General features: G+C 40.5%; 1 protein-coding gene across 3 annotated transcripts in view; it reads left to right on the plus strand.

Moving 5' to 3' along the window:
• The first annotated feature begins 277 nt into the window (after positions 1 to 277).
• Positions 278 to 21,145, plus strand: part of alox5a (arachidonate 5-lipoxygenase a) — a 37,938-nt gene continuing 17,070 nt past the window's right edge. The window contains exons 1-7 of one of the 3 annotated variants that reach the window (XM_061910131.1): positions 278 to 364; positions 469 to 642; positions 9,378 to 9,576; positions 9,646 to 9,727; positions 9,799 to 9,921; positions 13,752 to 13,858; positions 16,699 to 16,871. In XM_061910131.1, the coding sequence (XP_061766115.1) occupies positions 490 to 642; positions 9,378 to 9,576; positions 9,646 to 9,727; positions 9,799 to 9,921; positions 13,752 to 13,858; positions 16,699 to 16,871 (837 nt within the window). In that variant the 5' untranslated portion in view covers positions 278 to 364; positions 469 to 489. Of the gene's footprint in view, positions 643 to 9,377; positions 9,577 to 9,645; positions 9,728 to 9,798; positions 9,922 to 13,751; positions 13,859 to 16,698; positions 16,872 to 21,145 lie in introns of all 3 variants that reach the window. The other 2 variants (XM_061910132.1, XM_061910130.1) reach the window with 2 other exon arrangements.

A 21,145-nucleotide genomic window follows, 5' to 3' on the forward strand; every position in this document is an offset into this window, starting at 1 on the left:
CCTATGTCACCGCATGGATGTGTTTGCATTTCCCCGGAGGGAAAAGCCTGTCGTTAAACTACTTTACTACCCTTGTCTCCAGCCCGGCGAAGCAAAAGACACACAAAAAAAGAGTGGTTGTGGCGTGAAGTATTTGCATGCATGCCACATAATGTGCAGCACACCAGCAGGCATTGTGCACCGCTGCATGCACATTTGACTGGGAAATTTTATTCGGTGTGAATTCAACCTAAATCCATAACACTTTGCAAAAAAAAAAAAAAAAAAAAAAAAAAAGGGGAGTGTCACTGCCGATGTCGCGCGCCTCCCACCTTTGCTTTAGGTTACACATTCTTGTGAAAGACAAGTGAGGACATCTGAAAAAGTGAGAAGTACAAGGAAACTGCCACCACACTTTGATGGGTGACAAGCACTACGGAATTCTGGAGAGAGTGTTTCTATTATTATTGTTATTTCTTTTATTTGCAGCCAGCGTCACGACCCCAAAAAATGCCGTCCCAGTACACGGTGACTGTGGCCACAGGCAGCCAGTGGTTTGCAGGGACCGACGACTACATCTACGTCACACTGGTGGGCAGCGAGAGCTGCAGCGAGAGGACCCTGCTGGACAAACCTTTGTACAACGACTTTGAGAGGGGAGCGGTAAGTGACCAGGACAACATGCAAACATTAAAAAAGCCGTCCAGAGTTTAGAGAGAAACACAGAACATTTGAGAAATGCAGGGGCCGCTTGGAAACATTTTGTGCGTCAAAAAAAGTGAAGTGAATTATATTTTACATATTTTTTTTACATTGTGAAACCCAATATCTAAGTTCCATTTAAACCAGTGTGGGTGGTATTGACGGAGATAGATATCTACATAAATCCATATTTTAAAGTTATTTCTTTTGTTTCGGAGTGATATTTGAAATAGCTAGTCTTCTATCTAGTACCCTGTTTAGCTTTTCCCTATCTCCTGACCGCTGGTACACTGTAGACGACCTTGTGATCAGAATGAAGGATAGCTCCAGCTGAGCAAGACAATAGATAAGGGTATTCGCTATGTATTGTTGTCAGATCAACTAGGGCGATGCGAATTGAATGTGTTGGACATAGATGGTCTCCCAAAGCTTTGGATTAAAAATATCAAAATGAGCTACTCTGTCTGGGATTCATTCAAAACCAGCTTATGTGTCATCTAACGAACCTGGGGGGGTGACCGGCAGAAGATCTGGTCAGAACGCAACAGTACCGCGAGCAGGTGGGTGAAGTATCTTGCCCAAGGACACAACGGCAGTGACTAGGATGGCGGAAGCGGGGATCGAACCAGGAACCCTCAAGTTGCTGGCACGGCCACTCTACCAACCGAGCTATACCGCCCCTAAGACACTAAGACACTAAAACCAATACAATGTAGGTCTATATATGCAAAACTATCTAAAAAAACATTGTATATTGTTGATAGATGCCACAAAGCAAATTATGATCGATCCATCCATTTTCTACCGCTTATTCCCTTTTGGGGTCGCGGGGGCGCTGGCGCCTATCTTAGCTACAATCGGGCGGAAGGCAGGGTACACCCTGGACAAGTCGCCACCTCATCGCAGGGCCAACACAGATAGACAGACAACATTCACACTCACATTCACACACTAGGGCCAATTTTTAGTGTTGCCAATCAACCTATCCCCACCTAAACCAGATGTGGCTCTTTTGATGACTGCATTCGGCTCTCAGGTAAATTTGAGCTGACTCTGCTTAACACGATAAATAATGAATAATTCCACTTGTAATCACAGTGTTAAAAATGATGTTCAAAATATAAAACATCCTCGTGCATTTTTAATCCATCCATCCGTTTTCTACCGCACCTCTTCAAGAAGTTGCGTTGATGGTAAGAAGTTATTTATTTATTATTGGTTAGTGTGGGGCTTGCCCTCCTGGGGGTTCTTCAGACCACCAAGAACCGACATGAGAGCCTGTTTCAGGGTTACAGTATTGTTTCATTTTTCAATAAGTCTCTCAGTTGCTTTCCAGCAATTGTCTTTTTCTCTTGCGTTCTTGCTCGCGCTCTGGCTCCAGCACCAACCCCGTCTCTCCTCCTGGCTGCTGCTTATAACATAGCGACAGGTGATTAGGTAACAAGGCCCAGGTGGGCCATCTACGCACCTGTCGCTGATTTCGAGGCCGGTCCTGGCAACACCCCGCTTCGCTGCAGGCCCGCAGGCCACGCCCCCTCCACAGTTAGCTTCAGAATAACAATGTTATTACAAAGAATAAGAGACCTATTATACTCTAGAAAGGTTAGTCTTACTTAAAAATGCACGCGTTTAGTTGTGTTCAGGGTTAAAAAAAATATTTTACGGCTCTTACGGAAATACATTTTAAAATATTTGGCTTTTTGGCTCTCTCAGACAAAAAGGTTGCGATCGGCTGCTCGGATCTGTAAATATTCTGGTTTAATGTTCCATTTTAGTATCACCCTGTTGTTTAACGTCTTTATTTCCTGTTTAGTCTGTCACCACGGTAGCTCATTAGTTCACCTGCCCCTTGTTATCTACGCACACCTGTTTTCTTCTAATCACCTCCCTTATTTAAACTCGCCCCTTTTCGTTATTCATCCTCGGATCCTAATTTGCCTACGTGCAACCGTGACGACTCTCATCATTCTACTGTATGTATTTTCTCACTAGCTCTCATGCTATGCCACTTGTTTATTCCAGTTTTCATACTGATGAATGGTTTTCTCGTTTGTGCTCTAAAGCCTAGTTTTAGTTTCCTAGTGTTTTTATCCTAGCTTTCACGCTAGCGTCTTTTGTTTACCTTCTCTTTACACCAGTGTGTTTGTTCCTAGCCTTTTTATTATTTAATAAATCCATTTATAACTTACCTTGTTGTGTTCATCGCTTCGACGCATCCCTGGAAGAACCACAATGCCACACAAGTGTCACACTAAGGATGTAGTCCGGGAAGCGGATCGCAACACGCAGGAACCTACCCCAGAACGAAGGACATACTCTATTTCAGGGGTGCCCACACTTTTTCTGCAGGCGAGCTACTTTTCAATTGACCAACTCGAGGGGATCTACCTCATTTATATATATCATTTGTATTTATTTATTTATGAAAGAGACATTTTTGTAAACAAGTTAAATGTGTTTAATGATAATACAAGCATGTGTAACACATATAGATGTCTTTCTTTCACAAAGACAAGAATATAAGTTGGTGTATTACCTGATTCTGATGACTTGCATTGATTGGAATCAGACAGTAATGATGATAACGCCCACATTTTCAAATGGAGGAGAAAAAAAGTTGTCCTTTCTGTACAATACCACATGAAAGTGGTTGTTTTTTGGCATCTAATTCATCCAGCTTCCATACACTTTACAAGAAAAACATTGGCGGCAAATTCCGTAGCTTGCTTGATTGACATTCACGGCACCCGAGGGTCTTGTGAGATGACGCTGGCTGCTGCCAGTTCATTATTATGAAAAAATGACAGAGAGGAAGGCCAGAAACACTTTTTATTTCAACAGACTCTCGCGCCGTCCCTTCCGTCAAAACTCTAAAGGCCGACTGCACATTTCCTATCTTCACAATAAAAGCCCTGCTTCATGCTGCTTGCGCTAACAAAATAAGAGTCTCGGAAAGCTGGCGTGCACAAGTGATGTGCACGCCAGCTTTCTGAGGGATCGCTTGTGCACGCCAGTTTTCCGAGACTCTGTATTTAGTTAGCGCAGGCAGCATGAAGCAGGGCTTTTATTGTGAAGATAGGAAATGTGCAGTCGGCCTTTAGAGTTTTGACGGAAGGTACGGCGCGAGAGTCTGTTGAAATAAAAAGTGTTTCTCGCCTTCCTCTCGGTCATATTTTCATAATAATGATCTTGCAGCAGCCAGCGTCATCTCACAAGACCCTCCGGTACCGTGAATGTCATTTAAGTGACGTCTTGGTGAAGATTGATGATCACTCATTTTTAGGTCTATTTTTTTTAAAAGCCTGGCTGGAGATCGACTGACACACCCCCCGCGGTCGACTGGTAGCTCGCCGTCGACGTAATGGGCACCCCTGCTCTATTTAATTTCCTAGTATGCAGCTCATTTTTATTTCACAGTTATTGAAATAATCTTGTGTGACATTATGCACAAAAGTGCACTTTATTTGTTTTTAACTATTGTAGTGGCGGTCTGTACAAAAAGTGCACTTTAATTTAGTGTTGTTTTGATCCGTCATCTTGGTGACATCATGCACAAAAGTGCACTAATAGCTTCTTTTAAAATGTCTCTGACAATCTTGCACTTTCTGTTTTGAAATGACATGAATGTTTGTGCCACTGCTTAATAACTGTTTCATAAATACAGTTTTGCTAAATTGACTTAGGTGTGATTTCCCTCTCTGCATGAAAGTTTAAAAGTAGCATATGTTAATGCAGTATGAAGAAGAATGTTTTAATGCAGACACATAGAATCATCATACTGCTGTGATTATATGTGTCAAGTGTTCATTCAAGGCTGAGGCAAAATATTGCGATAAATATCGTATATCGTGACATGGCCCAAAAATATTGAGACGTTAATAAAAAGCCATATCGCTCAGCCCTAGTTGGAATGTTAAATATCTTGTCTTTGCAGTCTTTTTAGTTGAATTTAGGTTGAAAAGGAGTTGCAAAACATAGTATTCTGTTTTTATTTACAATTTACACCATGGATGTCAAACTCTGGCCCGCCGTGTAATTTAATTTGGCCCTTGAGGGAATATTAGTGTAGCATTAGAGCTGGCCCGCCGGTGTTATACAGTGTTTGTGTCGCTGTAACACCGCATTCACCGCTAATACTCATACTTGCCAACCCTCCTAATTTTCCCGGTAGACTCCCGACGTTCAGTGCCTCAACCATTCTCACGAATTTCTACCGATTTCCACCTGGACAACTATATTAAGGGCGTGCATTTAAGGCACTGCCTTTAGCGTTCTCTACAACCTGTCGTCACGTCCGCTCTTCCTCCATACTAACAGCGTGTCACATAATATTTGTGGCTTTTACACACACACACGCACAAGTGAATGCAAAGCATACTTGGTCAACAGCCATACAGGTCACACTGAGGGTGGCCGTATAAACAATTTTAGCACTGTTACAAATACGCGCCACACTGTGAACCCACACCAAACAAGAATGACAAACACATTTCGGGTGAACATATGCACCGTAACACAACAGAGCAAATACCCAGAACCTCTTGCAGCACTAACTCTTCCGGGAAACTTCCAGCAAACTGACCAATAATTAATGTTTTATTCACGCATTTTCTCTCGCTACTTCAAGGCTTGAATGTTTAGTTCATTCATTATTTGTTATTTTATTTTCACATTTATTATTAGCCCGTGGAAAAAAAACGATATTTACCGGTATAGCTCGGTTGGTAGAGCGGCCGTGCCAGCAATTTGAGGGTTGCAGGTTCAATTCCCGCTTCCGCCATCCCAGTCACTGCCGTTGTGTCCTTGGGCAAGACACTTTACCCACCTGCTCCCAGTGCCACCCACACTGCTTTAAATGTAACTTAGATATTGGGTTTCACTATGTAAAGCGCTTTGAGTCATTAGAGAAAAGCGCTATATAAATATAATTCACTTCACACACCTCAGAAGATTGCAAATAGAAAAAAAAGGCATTTTTATTTACATTTTATTTGATATGCCATTGATATTTTTTTTTATTATTATTATTATTATTTGAAACTAGATTTTGAATGTCACTAAAGTTATATAAGCCTTGCTTGTTCAATATTTAATGCAAAACCTGTTTTTGGGCGCAGTGGGAGAAAGTGGCCGTGCGCAACCCGAGGGTCCCTGGTTCGATCCCCACCTAGTACCAACCTCGTCACGTCCGTTGTGTCCTGAGCAAGACACTTCACCCTTGCTCCTGATGGGTGCTGGTTAGCGCCTTGCATGGCAGCTCCCTCCATCAGTGTGTGAATGTGTGTGTGAATGGGTAAATGTGGAAGTAGTGTCAAAGCGCTTTGAGTACCTTGAAGGTAGAAAAGCGCTATACAAGTACAACCCGTTTATTTATTTATTTATTAAAAAGGTTAATTTGTTCAACCTTTTAAAATGTTGTCCCACTCTGTATTTGAGTTCGACACCCCTGATTTACACAATGTGGCAATTTCACTGGTTTTGGTTGTTTTGGACATTTTAAAAACATTTCACTGTCGTCAGGTGGACTCCTACCTGGTGAGCATGGAGGAGAACCTGGGCGAACAATTTCATTGGTTTTGGTTGTTTTGGTTTTGGTTGTTTTGGACATTTTAAAAACATTTCACTGTCGTCATTGGTTTTGGTTGTTTTGGTTTTGGTTGTTTTGGACATTTTCAAAACATTTCACTGTCGTCATTGGTTTTGGTTGTTTTGGTTTTGGTTGTTTTGGACATTTTCAAAACATTTCACTGTCGTCAGGTGGACTCCTACCTGGTGAGCATGGAGGAGAACCTGGGTGAACAATTTCATTGGTTTTGGTTGTTTTGGTTTTGGTTGTTTTGGACATTTTAAAAACATTTCACTGTCGTCATTGGTTTTGGTTGTTTTGGTTTTGGTTGTTTTGGACATTTTCAAAACATTTCACTGTCGTCAGGTGGACTCCTACCTGGTGAGCATGGAGGAGAACCTGGGTGAACAATTTCATTGGTTTTGGTTGTTTTGGTTTTGGTTGTTTTGGACATTTTAAAAACATTTCACTGTCGTCATTGGTTTTGGTTGTTTTGGTTCTGGTTGTTTTGGACATTTTCAAAACATTTCACTGTCGTCAGGTGGACTCCTACCTGGTGACCATGGAGGAGAACCTGGGTGAACAATTTCATTGGTTTTGGTTGTTTTGGACATTTTAAAAACATTTCACTGTCGTCATTGGTTTTGGTTCTTTTGGACATTTTAAAAACATTTCACTGTCGTCATTGGTTTTGGTTGTTTTGGACATTTTCAAAACATTTCACTGTCGTCAGGTGGACTCCTACCTGGTGAGCATGGAGGAGAACCTGGGTGAACAATTTCATTGGTTTTGGTTGTTTTGGTTTTGGTTGTTTTGGACATTTTAAAAACATTTCACTGTTGTCAGGTGGACTCCTACCTGGTGACCATGGAGGAGAACCTGGGTGAACAATTTCATTGGTTTTGGTTGTTTTGGTTTTGGTTGTTTTGGACATTTTAAAAACATTTCACTGTCGTCATTGGTTTTGGTTGTTTTGGTTTTGGTTGTTTTGGACATTTTAAAAACATTTCACTGTCGTCATTGGTTTTGGTTGTTTTGGTTTTGGTTGTTTTGGACATTTTCAAAACATTTCACTGTCGTCAGGTGGACTCCTACCTGGTGAGCATGGAGGAGAACCTGGGTGAACAATTTCATTGGTTTTGGTTGTTTTGGTTTTGGTGGTTTTGGACATTTTAAAAACATTTCACTGTCGTCATTGGTTTTGGTTGTTTTGGTTTTGGTTGTTTTGGACATTTTCAAAACATTTCACTGTCGTCAGGTGGACTCCTACCTGGTGAGCATGGAGGAGAACCTGGGTGAACAATTTCATTGGTTTTGGTTGTTTTGGTTTTGGTGGTTTTGGACATTTTAAAAACATTTCACTGTCGTCATTGGTTTTGGTTGTTTTGGTTTTGGTTGTTTTGGACATTTTAAAAACATTTCACTGTCGTCATTGGTTTTGGTTGTTTTGGTTTTGGTTGTTTTGGATATTTTAAAAACATTTCACTGTCGTCATTGGTTTTGGTTGTTTTGGTTTTGGTTGTTTTGGACATTTTAAAAACATTTCACTGTCGTCATTGGTTTTGGTTGTTTTGGTTTTGGTTGTTTTGGACATTTTAAAAACATTTCACTGTCGTCATTGGTTTTGGTTGTTTTGGTTTTGGTTGTTTTGGACATTTTAAAAACATTTCACTGTCGTCAGGTGGACTGCTACCTGGTGACCATGGAGGAGAACCTGGGTGAACAATTTCATTGGTTTTGGTTGTTTTGGTTTTGGTTGTTTTGGACATTTTAAAAACATTTCACTGTCGTCATTGGTTTTGGTTGTTTTGGACATTTTAAAAACATTTCACTGTCGTCATTGGTTTTGGTTGTTTTGGTTTTGGTTGTTTTGGACATTTTAAAAACATTTCACTGTCGTCATTGGTTTTGGTTGTTTTGGACATTTTCAAAACATTTCACTGTCGTCAGGTGGACTCCTACCTGGTGAGCATGGAGGAGAACCTGGGTGAACAATTTCATTGGTTTTGGTTGTTTTGGACATTTTAAAAACATTTCACTGTCGTCATTGGTTTTGGTTGTTTTGGTTTTGGTTGTTTTGGACATTTTAAAAACATTTCACTGTCGTCAATGGTTTTGGTTGTTTTGGTTTTGGTTGTTTTGGACATTTTCAAAACATTTCACTGTCGTCAGGTGGACTCCTACCTGGTGAGCATGGAGGAGAACCTGGGTGAACAATTTCATTGGTTTTGGTTGTTTTGGTTTTGGTTGTTTTGGACATTTTAAAAACATTTCACTGTCGTCATTGGTTTTGGTTGTTTTGGTTTTGGTTGTTTTGGACATTTTAAAAACGTTTCACTGTCGTCAGGTGGACTCCTACCTGGTGAGCATGGAGGAGAACCTGGGTGAACAATTTCATTGGTTTTGGTTGTTTTGGACATTTTAAAAACATTTCACTGTCGTCATTGGTTTTGGTTGTTTTGGTTTTGGTTGTTTTGGACATTTTCAAAACATTTCACTGTCGTCAGGTGGACTCCTACCTGGTGAGCATGGAGGAGAACCTGGGTGAACAATTTCATTGGTTTTGGTTGTTTTGGTTTTGGTTGTTTTGGACATTTTAAAAACATTTCACTGTCGTCATTGGTTTTGGTTGTTTTGGTTTTGGTTGTTTTGGACATTTTCAAAACATTTCACTGTCGTCAGGTGGACTCCTACCTGGTGAGCATGGAGGAGAACCTGGGTGAACAATTTCATTGGTTTTGGTTGTTTTGGTTTTGGTTGTTTTGGACATTTTCAAAACATTTCACTGTCGTCAGATGGACTCCTACCTGGTGAGCATGGAGGAGAACCTGGGTGAACAATTTCATTGGTTTTGGTTGTTTTGGACATTTTAAAAACATTTCACTGTCGTCATTGGTTTTGGTTGTTTTGGTTTTGGTTGTTTTGGACATTTTCAAAACATTTCACCGTCGTCAGGTGGACTCCTACCTGGTGAGCATGGAGGAGAACCTGGGTGAACAATTTCATTGGTTTTGGTTGTTTTGGTTTTGGTTGTTTTGGACATTTTAAAAACATTTCACTGTCGTCATTGGTTTTGGTTGTTTTGGTTTTGGTTGTTTTGGACATTTTAAAAACATTTCACTGTCGTCAGGTGGACTCCTACCTGGTGAGCATGGAGGAGAACCTGGGTGAGCTTGTGTTGGTGAAGCTGGAGAAGAGGAAATACTGGGTGCAGGACGACTGGTACTGCAGGTACATCGCCGTGAAGACCCCAGGTGGAGACTATGTGGAGTTCCCGTGTTACCGCTGGCTGGTGGGCGACAAGGAAGTGGTGCTGCGGGATGGACGGGGTAGATGCCAATCACAAAGCTCGGTAACGATCTGAAACATTCTGTCACAAAGTCGTTATTTCTTTTTAGCTCACCTGCCTCAGTGGGACAAGACCAGCCTGGTCAAGCAGCACAGACGAAACGAGCTGGAAATGAGGCAAAAAGCCTACAGGTGGTCTGATTTTCCTACCTCTCATTGGCGGATTGCGCCGTATAACGATTTTTTTTTTACGTGCACTGTAGATGGATGGAGTGGCAGCCAGGCTTTCCTATGAGCATAGATGCAAAAAGACACAAGGATCTGCCACGGGACATCCAGTTTGACAGTGAGAAAGGAGTGGATTTCGTATTGAACTACAGCAAAGCGTACGTATCTTGTTTGTGAGACCAAACCGGTTTGGAGAAGGTGAAAACAATAACCTGAGGAAAGAGCCTGGATCTTATTACTTGTAAAATAGACATGACCTTGTGTGTCTGGATGAGGATCTCTTGGGTTGCTTGTGGATGTTTACAGACAGACAGTCTCTATTTTATCTGGATTTAATCAGCAGAGATGTTTTTGTTTTGTTATCGCATTTTGCAAGAGTGCCCTTGCCAGAACAGGCAGAAATACCGGGTACATACAATAACACAGCTAAAACACAACATCCTGAGACCAGATCTCTCAGTTTTAGTTCAGCTTCTTACTTGGAGTAGCATGTTTAATCAAAAGCCTCTTTGGTTCGGTCTATTCTGAGTTTCCGAAGAGTGTGGTTTATGTCCTGTAGACCAGTGTGATTTGTGGACTTGGGGAAAGCATTCACCCAGGTTCTCAGAGGAATCCTGTGAGGGGCTACGTTGGGAGTATGGCACTGACTGATTCAGGCGGGTTTGTTCCCCGTATGACCCAGAGCTTGGTACACATTTCTGCCATTAAGTTGGATTTGTTTCCACAAAGTTTAGACTCTGCCAGGGCTGCAGTGATTTAGAATTTCTAGGTGAAGCCATGGCGTTGAAAGAATCCGGTTTGTTGGCTGCAGGGTTGTCTAGTGATGTGATTCTGCTGGCTTCATCAAACTGTATCTTTCAGTTCTTACTAGATCGGTTGAAGCAACCGGGATGGGAATCAGTTCCTCCAAGTCTGAGTCGATGGTTCTTGATCACGAAAGGCTGAAGTGCCAGCTCCGGGCCAGGAGTGAGATTCTTCCACAAGTAGAGGAGTTATTACTTTGGGGTTTTGTTCACAAGTGAGGGAAAGATGGATCATGATATCGATTGGTGCGGCCTCTGCAGTGATGTCAACTCTGCATCGGTCCATGAAGAGTGAGCTGAGCCGAAAGGCAAGACTCTCAATTTACCAGTCGATCTATGTTCTTACCCTTATCTATGTTAAAGAATTTTGGTTAGGCACTGAAAGTAGAAGATTTCTGTCTGAAATTAGGTTCCTCATTTCAAAACAGAGTATAGAAACTCTTGGCATCCTTAGGAACTCATGTGTGTCTCCTCGAAACGGAAAGGAGCCAGATTCCCCAAGAAGAGGAGTTATTACTTCGGGGTCTTGTTCACAAGTGAGGGAAATATGGATCATGATATCGATCGGTGCGGCCTCTGCAGGATGTCAACTCTGCATCGGTCCATGAAGAGTGAGCTGAGCCGAAAGTCGATCTATGTTCTTACCCTTATCTGTGTTAAAGAGATTTGGTTAGGCACTGAAAGGAGAAGATTTCTGTCTGAAATGAGGTTCCTCATTTCAAAACAGAGTATAGAAACTCTTGGCATCCTTAGGAACTCATGTGTGTCTCCTCGAAACGGAAAGGAGCCAGATTCCCCAAGTAGAGGAGTTATTACTTTGGGGTCTTGTTCACAAGTGAGGGAAAGATGGATCATGATATCGATTGGTGCGGCCTCTGCAGTGATGTCAACTCTGCATCGGTCCATGAAGAGTGAGCTGAGCCAAAAGTCGATTTATGTTCTTACCCTTATCTATGTTAAAGAGTTTTGGTTAGGCACTGAAAGGAGAAGATTTCTGTCTGAAATGAGGTTCCTCATTTCAAAACAGAGTATAGAAACTTGGCATCCTTAGGAACTCATGTGTGTCTCCTCTAAAATGGAAAGGAGCCAGATTCCACAAGTAGAGGAGTTATTACTTTGGGGTCTTGTTCACAAGTGAGGGAAAGATGGATCATGATATCGATTGGTGCGGCCTCTGCAGTGATGTCAACTCTGCATCGGTCCATGAAGAGTGAGCTGAGCCGAAAGGCAAGGCTCTCAATTTACCAGTCGATCTATGTTCTTACCCTTATCTGTGTTAAAGAGTTTTGGTTAGGCACTGAAAGGAGAAGATTTCTGTCTGAAATGAGGTTCCTCGTTTCAAAACAGAGTATAGAAACTCTTGGCATCCTTAGGAACTCATGTGTGTCTCCTCGAAACGGAAAGGAGCCAGATTCCCCAAGAAGAGGAGTTATTACTTCGGGGTCTTGTTCACAAGTGAGGGAAATATGGATCATGATATCGATCGGTGCGGCCTCTGCAGGATGTCAACTCTGCATCGGTCCATGAAGAGTGAGCTGAGCCGAAAGTCGATCTATGTTCTTACCCTTATCTGTGTTAAAGAGATTTGGTTAGGCACTGAAAGGAGAAGATTTCTGTCTGAAATGAGGTTCCTCATTTCAAAACAGAGTATAGAAACTCTTGGCATCCTTAGGAACTCATGTGTGTCTCCTCGAAACGGAAAGGAGCCAGATTCCCCAAGTAGAGGAGTTATTACTTTGGGGTCTTGTTCACAAGTGAGGGAAAGATGGATCATGATATCGATTGGTGCGGCCTCTGCAGTGATGTCAACTCTGCATCGGTCCATGAAGAGTGAGCTGAGCCAAAAGTCGATTTATGTTCTTACCCTTATCTGTGTTAAAGAGTTTTGGTTAGGCACTGAAAGGAGAAGATTTCTGTCTGAAATGAGGTTCCTCATTTCAAAACAGAGTATAGAAACTCTTGGCATCCTTAGGAACTCATGTGTGTCTCCTCGAAATGGAAAGGAGCCAGATTCCCCAGGTAGAGGAGTTATTACTTTGGGGTCTTGTTCACAAGTGAGGGAAAGATGGATCATGATATCGATTGGTGCGGCCTCTGCAGTGATGTCAACTCTGCATCGGTCCATGAAGAGTGAGCTGAGCCGAAAGGCAAGGCTCTCAATTTACCAGTCGATCTATGTTCTTACCCTTATCTGTGTTAAACAGTTTTGGTTAGGCACTGAAAGGAGAAGATTTCTGTCTGAAATGAGGTTCCTCATTTCAAAACAGAGTATAGAAATTCTTGGCATCCTTAGGAACTCATGTGTGTCTCCTCGAAACGGAAAGGAGCCAGATTCCCCAAGTAGAGGAGTTATTACTTTGGGGTCTTGTTCACAAGTGAGGGAAAGATGGATCATGATATCGATTGGTGCGGCCTCTGCAGGGATGTCAACTCTGCATCGGTCCATGAAGAGTGAGCTGAGCCAAAAGTCGATCTATGTTCTTACCCTTATCTATGTTAAAGAGTTTTGGTTAGGCACTGAAAGGAGAAGATTTCTGTCTGAAATGAGGTTCCTCATTTCAAAACAGAGTATAGAAACTCTTGGCATCCTTAGGAACTCACGTGTGTCTCCTTGAAAATGGAAAGGAGCCAGATTCTTAAAGCATGTGGTCAAAGGGTCCCAGGTCCTTGGGGAGGTTTATAGCACATCCGACCGACAGGGGGCCTCCAGGAAGACCCATAACACATTAGAGAGTCTTAATTGGCCTGGGAAGTCTTGGGCTTCTCTGCAATGAAACCCTGGATAAGCCAAAGTTGAATGGATGGAAAAATTAGACATATTATACTATTTTGCTTGGATGGGGATGTTTTTTTCCAGATACCTTGGCATATACTGACCTACAGTACATTGGATTGGTTGGGTTTAGCATATTTACTGCAAAAATGTATCAAAGTAGACCTGGAAAAGGCATCTGCCTGTGTTCTTAGAATAATCCTGTGAAGGGCTATTTTGGTTAATCAGAGTCAGAATCAGAAATACTTTTTTAATCCCCGGGAGGAAATCTGGGGATAGGGTTATTGAATTTTTACGTGTGGAAAAAAGTTTGGACACCTCGGGTTTTCCAGCGTCCAATCAAGACAACAAACAGACATGTGTTAGCTTTTGATCGACTTGAACTCAACTGACATTCAACATCACTTTCCAGAATCGAGAACCTGTTTGTGAACCACTTCATGCACATGTTCCAGTCGTCCTGGAATGACTTTGCAGATTTTGAGAGGATCTTTCTGAGAATCAAAAACACCATCTCAGGTCAGCCTCAAATCTTTTATTACGCATTCATATCATGGCCTGAAAACAGAGGCGCAAGGAACTTCTTCAGTTCTTATTATTTCAGAAAATGTAACTGCTCAAAAACCCTTTTGTATGTAATTTTAGAGTTATAAAATAATACAATCTGTCACCGTGCACCCCTACTTAAACAAGTTGAAAAACTTATTGGGGTGTTAGCATTTAGTGGTCAATTGTACGGAATATGTACTGAACTGTGCAATCTACTAATAAAAGTATCAATCAATCAATCAGGACACATAGAAAATGTAAATGTAGTCAATTTCAGTTGGATTGTACCATTTCCAGAGGTGCTACCTGAAAATACTCCTCCCAGGGAATTTGTCTGATCATCACGAAATTGTATCCTGTAGACCAGGGGTCACCAACCTTTTTGAAACCAAGAGCTACTTCTTGGGTACTGATTAATGCCAAGGGCTACCAGTTTGATACACACTTCAATAAATGGCCAGAAATAGCCAATTTGCTCAATTTACCTTTAATAAAAAAAATGGGTATTTCTGTCTGTCATTCCGTCATACATTTTTTTTCCTTTTAGGGAAGGTTTTTTGTAGAGAATAAATGATGAAAAATAGAGGAGAAAACCCGAAAAAAAAAAGAAAATTAAATTTTGAAACATAGTTTATCTTTAATTTCGTCTCTTTAAAATTCAAAATTTAACCGAAAAAAATGAAGAGAAAAACTAGCTAATTCAAATCTTTTTGAAAAAATAAATTTATGGAACATCATTTGTAATTTTTCCTGATTAAGATTAATTTTATAATTTTGATGACATGTTTTAAATAGGTTAAAATCCACTTTGAAATAAGATTTAAATTTGATTCCACAGATTTTCTAGATTTACCAGAATAATCTTTTTGAATTTTATAACATAATACGTTTGAAGAAATATTTCACAAATATTCGTCGTTGAAAAAACAGAAGCTAAAATGAAGAATTAAATTAAAATGTATTTATTATTCTTTACACTAAAAAAATACTTGAACATTGATTTAAATTGTCAGGAAAGAAAAGGAATGAATTTAAAAGGTAAAAATACTCAAATCATTTTTAAGGTTGTGTTTTTTCTCTAAAATTGTCTTTCTGAAAGTTATAAGAAGCTAAGTAAAAAAAAAAAAAAAAGAATTTAATTAAACAAGTGAATACCAAGTCTTTAAATTCTATTTGAGTTTTGTCTCTCTTAGAATTAAAAATGTCGAGCAAAGTGAGACCAGCTTGCTAGTAAATAAATAACATTTTAAAAATAGAGGCAGCTCACTGGTAAGTGCTGCTATTTGAGCTATTTTTAGAACAGGCCAGCGGGCGACTCATCTGGTCCTTACGGGCTACCTGGTGCCTGCTGGCACTGCGTTGGTGACCCCTGGTGTGTACCAGACAAATGGTTGTTGATAAATTGCTTAATTTGTGAGTTTTCCCTGTAAGGTGTGGGGGGAGCTTGGCTTTGAAGTTTGCAGAGTGGCCTTAAAAGACGCTCTTCGGAGGGTGAAAAATAAAACACCAAATCCAAAGTGCATGCTAATCATAACAGGACACAAGATAATTAATTAAGTAGCGATGTTGTAAGATGCACAGGTAGTCATCCACTCTGGTTTGAATTTGTTATTTGCTACCAAAATGGAACCATGTGATCTTGACAAACGGCCGGCGATAAATCGAAACATTTGTTAGATATAACTGTCAGGATGTGGGGACAGCTTGGTGATGTAGTTTGCAGATTTGTCTTCAAATATGAAACATGGCGTAGAGCAGGGGTGCCCATTACGTCGATGGCGAGCTACCAGTCGACCGCGGGGGGTGTGTCAGTCGATCTCCAGCCAGGCTTTTAAAAAAAATAGACCTAAAAATGAGTGATCATCAATCTTCACCAAGACGTCACTTAAATGACATTCACGGTACCGGAGGGTCTTGTGAGATGACGCTGGCTGCTGCAAGATCATTATTATGAAAATATGACCGAGAGGAAGGCGAGAAACACTTTTTATTTCAACAGACTCTCGCGCCGTACCTTCCGTCAAAACTCTAAAGGCCGACTGCACATTTCCTATCTTCACAATAAAAGCCCTGCTTCATGCTGCCTGCGCTAACTAAATACAGAGTCTCGGAAAGCTGGCGTGCACAAGTGATGTGCACGCCAGCTTTCTGAGACTCTTATTTTGTTAGCGCAGGCAGCATGAAGCAGGGCTTTTATTGTGAAGATAGGAAATGTGCAGTCGGCCTTTAGAGTTTTGACGGAAGCGAAAGTCTGTTGAAATAAAAAGTGTTTCTCGCCTTCCTCTCTGTCATTTTTTCATAATAATGAACTGGCAGCAGCCAGCGTCATCTCACAAGACCCTCGGGTGCCGTGAATGTCAATCAAGCAAGCTACGGAATTTGCCGCCAATGTTTTTCTTGTAAAGTGTATGGAAGCTGGATGAATTAGATGCCAAAAACCAACCACTTTCATGTGGTATTGTACAGAAAGGACAACTTTTTTTCTCCTCCATTTGAAAATGTGGGCGTTATCATCATTACTGTCTGATTCCAATCAATGCAAGTCATCAGAATCAGGTAATACACCAACTTATATTCTTGTCTTTGTGAAAGAAAGACATCTATATGTGTTACACATGCTTGTATTATCATTAAACACATTTAACTTGTTTACAAAAATGTCTCTTTCATAAATAAATAAATATAAATGATATATATAAATGAGGTAGATCCCCTCGAGTTGGTCAATTGAAAAGTAGCTCGCCTGCAGAAAAAGTGTGGGCACCCCTGGCGTAGAATATCAGCATTACTAAAATGTCTGTTTGATACAGAGTATGTGATGCAACACTGGAAAGAAGACTTCATGTTTGGCTACCAATTCCTGAATGGCTGCAATCCCGTCGTCATTCAAAAATGTAACAAAATTCCTGAGAAGTTTCCCGTCACCAATGAGATGGTTGCTGTCAGCCTGGAGAGAGACTTGACACTGGAACAGGAAGTAGAGGTAAACGCTAATGGTTTTGGCTAGTTTTACACAATAGTGCCTCTCTGGTACGATATTTATTGAATAGTCTATTTACATACATATCAGTCCAATATCACAATGCTATTTTGTTTTTGGCAAAACAGGTCTGAAAAAAATATAGAAACAATTTACATTTGATGGCTGATCAAATACAGTAATGCATTTTTTTATGTTCTTTTTTAATTGTTTTAATATCTCTTTCGACAATACCAACATTTTCAAAGCCCAAACCGAGCAGTAGTGTTCTGGCTTCGTAGTTTGGAGAGATATTAGTGCAAAGATATTTAAGGGAGTCAAGTCAAACAATAGTGTCAGGCGGAAATAAAGGGCTGCTTAGGCTATAGCTTAGGGCTACCAGTTTGATACACACCTAAATAAATTTCCAGAAATAGCCAATTTGCTCAATTTACCTTTAATAAATATATCTATTTACCCCGGCGGCATAGCTCGGTTGGTAGAGCGGGCGTGCCAGCAACTTGAGGGTTGCAGGTTCAATTCCCGCTTCCGCCATCCTAGTCACTGCCGTTGTGTCCTTGGGCAAGACACTTTACTCCCAGTGCCACCCACACTGGTTTAAATGTAACTTAGATATTGGGTTTCACTATGTAAAGCGCTTTGAGTCACTTGAGAAAAGCGCTATATAAATATAATTCACTTCACTATATATCCGGTATATAAAAAAGTGCGTATTTCTGTCTGTCATTACGTCATACAATTTTTTTCCTTTTACGGAAGGTTTTTTGTAGAGAATAAATGATGAAAAAAAACACTTAATTGAACAGTTTAAAAGAGGAGAAGACACGGAGAAAATTCAAATACAATTTCGAAACATAGTTTATCTTCAATTTCGACTCTTTAAAATTCAAAATTCAACCGAAAAAAAATGAGGAGAAAAAGTAGCTAATTCGAATCTTTTTGAAAAAATTTAAAAAAGAATTTATGGAACATCATTAGTATTTTTTCCTGATTAAGATTAATTTTAGAATTTTGATGACAGGTTTTAAATAGGTTAAAATTTGCACTTTGTTAGAATATATAACAAATTTGACCAAGCTATATTTCTAACAAAGACGAATCATTATTTCTTCTAGCTTTTCCAGAACAAAAATTTTAAAAGAAATTCTAAAGACTTTGAAATAAGATTTAAATTTGATTCTACAGAATTTCTAGATTTTCCAGAATAATGTTTTTGAATTTGAATCATAATTTTGAAGAAATATTTCACAAATATTCTTTGTCGAAAAAACAGAAGCTAAAATAAAGAATTAAATAAAAATGTATTTTTTTAATTCTTTGCAATAAAAAAAAAATACATTTACTTGAACATTGATTTAAATTGTCAGGAAAGAAGAGGAAGGAATTTAAAAGGTAAAAAGGTATATGTGTTTAAAAATCCTAAACTCATTTTTAAGGTTGTATTTTTTCTCTAAAATTGTCTTTCGGAAAGTTATAAGAAGCAAAGTAAAAAAAATTAATGAATTTATTTAAACTAGTGAAGACCAAGTCTTTAAAATATTTTCTTGGATTTTCAAATTCTATTTGAGTTTTGTCTCTCTTAGAATTAAAAATGTCGAGCAAAGCGAGACCAGCTTGCTAGTAAATAAATACAATTTAAAAAATAGAGGCAGCTCACTGGTAAGTGCTGCTATTTGAGCTATTTTTAGAACAGGCCAGCGGGCGACTCATCTGGTCCTTACGGGCTACCTGGTGCCCGCGGGCACCGCGTTGGTGACCCCTGGCTTACAGTATTCCTTTACACCGGCCATAAGCTCATTGATTGGCTTCCTAGGTGTGCCTACTTGCCAATGATTGACAGCACGCACGATGTGATTCACCAACAAGTAGGACCTAGGAAATCCCAACAAAAGGAGTCTTGTTCTCCATTCAAAGGCTGTTATATTGATCCCACCCACACACTTCTGATATCCAAATTCCGTGACTGGATGATTTTGTTATCTACTTTTATGGATAAACTAGACCAGGGGTCTTTCATGCCTCCGCCGTGGCTTCCTTTGGCTTTGAAACCGAATGTCAACAAATAATGGTTACTTGATCTATTGTATTTCATTTTATTTAGTTTGTTAGGGTTAGTGTTCATGGGGCTTCACGGTGGCAGAGGGGTTAGTGCGTCTGCCTCACAATACGAAGTTCCTGCAGTCCTGGGTTCAAATCCAGGCTCGGGATCTTTCTGTGTGGAGTTTGCATGTTCTCCCCGTGACTGCGTGGGTTCCCTCCGGGTACTCCGGCTTCCTCCCACTTCCAAAGACATGCACCTGGGGATAGGTTGATTGGCAACACTAAATTGGCCCTAGTGTGTGAATGTTGTCTGTCTATCTGTGTTGGCCCTGCGATGAGGTGGCGACTTGTCCAGGGTGTACCCCGCCTTCCGCCCGATTGTAGCTGAGATAGGCGCCAGCGCCCCTCGCCACCCCAAAAGGGAATAAGCGGTAGAAAAATGGATGAATGGATGGATAGTTTGTTCATTTGAATTTAGCAGTTGTTATTTTGGAGAGTTTTGGGATCTTCCATCTATCCATCCATCCATTTTCTACCGCTTAATCCCTTTTTGGGGTTCTTGTCATAGGAAAATATAAACACATTTGAATATATTGTCCATGGAAATGTATGTCACCGCCTTCTGCTGCCATGTAATTGAATTGTTTTTAGCGGTCAGCTCCTAGCAATGGACCCATCAAAAAAGAGAAAAATTTAATTCACTTACATTTTTATTAATTTGCTGTTTTTATTAGGGATGCACCGAAATGAAAATTTGAATGAAACCGAATAAAATTTGAGCGCTTAGCCAAAGGCCGAATACCAAATACCGGATAATAAATGCAGTTTTTCACAACTTTTTTATATTGCATAAATAGTCTAGAATCAATTTTTAGACATGTTTTTCAAATAAAGTAAATCTTTTTTGAATATTGACATTTTTTAATATTCCAGTAGCCTTTGCTTTTCAAAAAAAAAGCACAGTTTTTCATTTATATTAGGCCTTCAAACAAAACATGCATTCCAAAAAAAAAAATAAAGTGCATTAAAGTGGATAAACCCACAACAAATGAATTATTGTCCTTTTGGCAAAAGTCTGCTTAGCCACAGTAGATATGCTAATAATGTAAACAGAAGGCTCAAGTAAATCTCAATTAAGTGTGTGCTTGTAACCTCATACACTTATACAGGTAGCCTACACAACAGGCTAATAATGTAAACAGAGGCCCCACTAAATCTCAATAAGTGTGTGCTTGTAACCTCATACACTTATACAGGTACACAACATATCCCAGGCCAGAACAGATTTGTCAACAACGGTACTTCAGCTTCAGAATAAAAAGAAGGAAACTAACTATGTGTAAAACAATTTAAATTTAACACTGCACGTTGGTTGATTGCGTCACCGCGTCAAAAAATTGCGTCTTTGCGTCACACGCCACTATCAATCAATCAATCAACGTTTATTTATATAGCCCCAAATCACAAATGTCTCAAAGGACTGCACAAATCATTACGACTACGACATCCTCGGAAGAACCCACAAAAGGGCAAGGAAAACTCACACCCAGTGGGCAGGGAGAATTCACACCCAGTGGGACGCCAGTGACAATGCTGACTATGAGAAACCTTGGAGAGGACCTCAGATGTGGGCAACCCCCCCCCCCCCCCCTCTAGGGGACCGAAATCAATGGATGTCGAGCGGGTCTAACATGATACTGTGAAAGTTCAATCCATAGTGGCTCCAACACAGCCGCAAGAGTTCAGTTCAAAGCGGATCCAAGACAGCAGCGAGAGTCCCGTCCACAGGAAACCATCTCAAGCGGAGGCGGATCAGCAGCGTAGAGATGTCCCCAACCGATACAGGCGAGCAGTCCATCCTGGGTCTTGACGAGCGGTCCATCCTGGGTCTCGACTCTGGACAGCCAGTACTTCATCCATGGTTATCGGACCGGACCCCCTCCACAAGGGAGGGGGGGACATAGGAGAAAGAAAAGAAGCGGCAGATCAACTGGTCTAAAAAGATGGTCTATTAAAGGCTAGAGTATACAGATGAGTTTTAAGGTGAGACTTAAATGCTTCTACTGAGGTAGCATCTCGAACTGTTACCGGGAGGGCATTCCAGAGTACTGGAGCCCGAACGGAAAACGCTCTATAGCCCGCAGACTTTTTTTGGGCTCTAGGAATCACTAATAAGCCGGAGTCCTTTGAACGCAGATTTCTTGCCGGGACATATGGTACAATACAATCGGCAAGAT

The sequence above is a fragment of the Nerophis ophidion genome, linkage group LG09, assembly GCF_033978795.1.
Source record: "Nerophis ophidion isolate RoL-2023_Sa linkage group LG09, RoL_Noph_v1.0, whole genome shotgun sequence".
In the NCBI taxonomy this organism is placed as follows: Eukaryota; Metazoa; Chordata; class Actinopteri; order Syngnathiformes; family Syngnathidae; genus Nerophis; species Nerophis ophidion.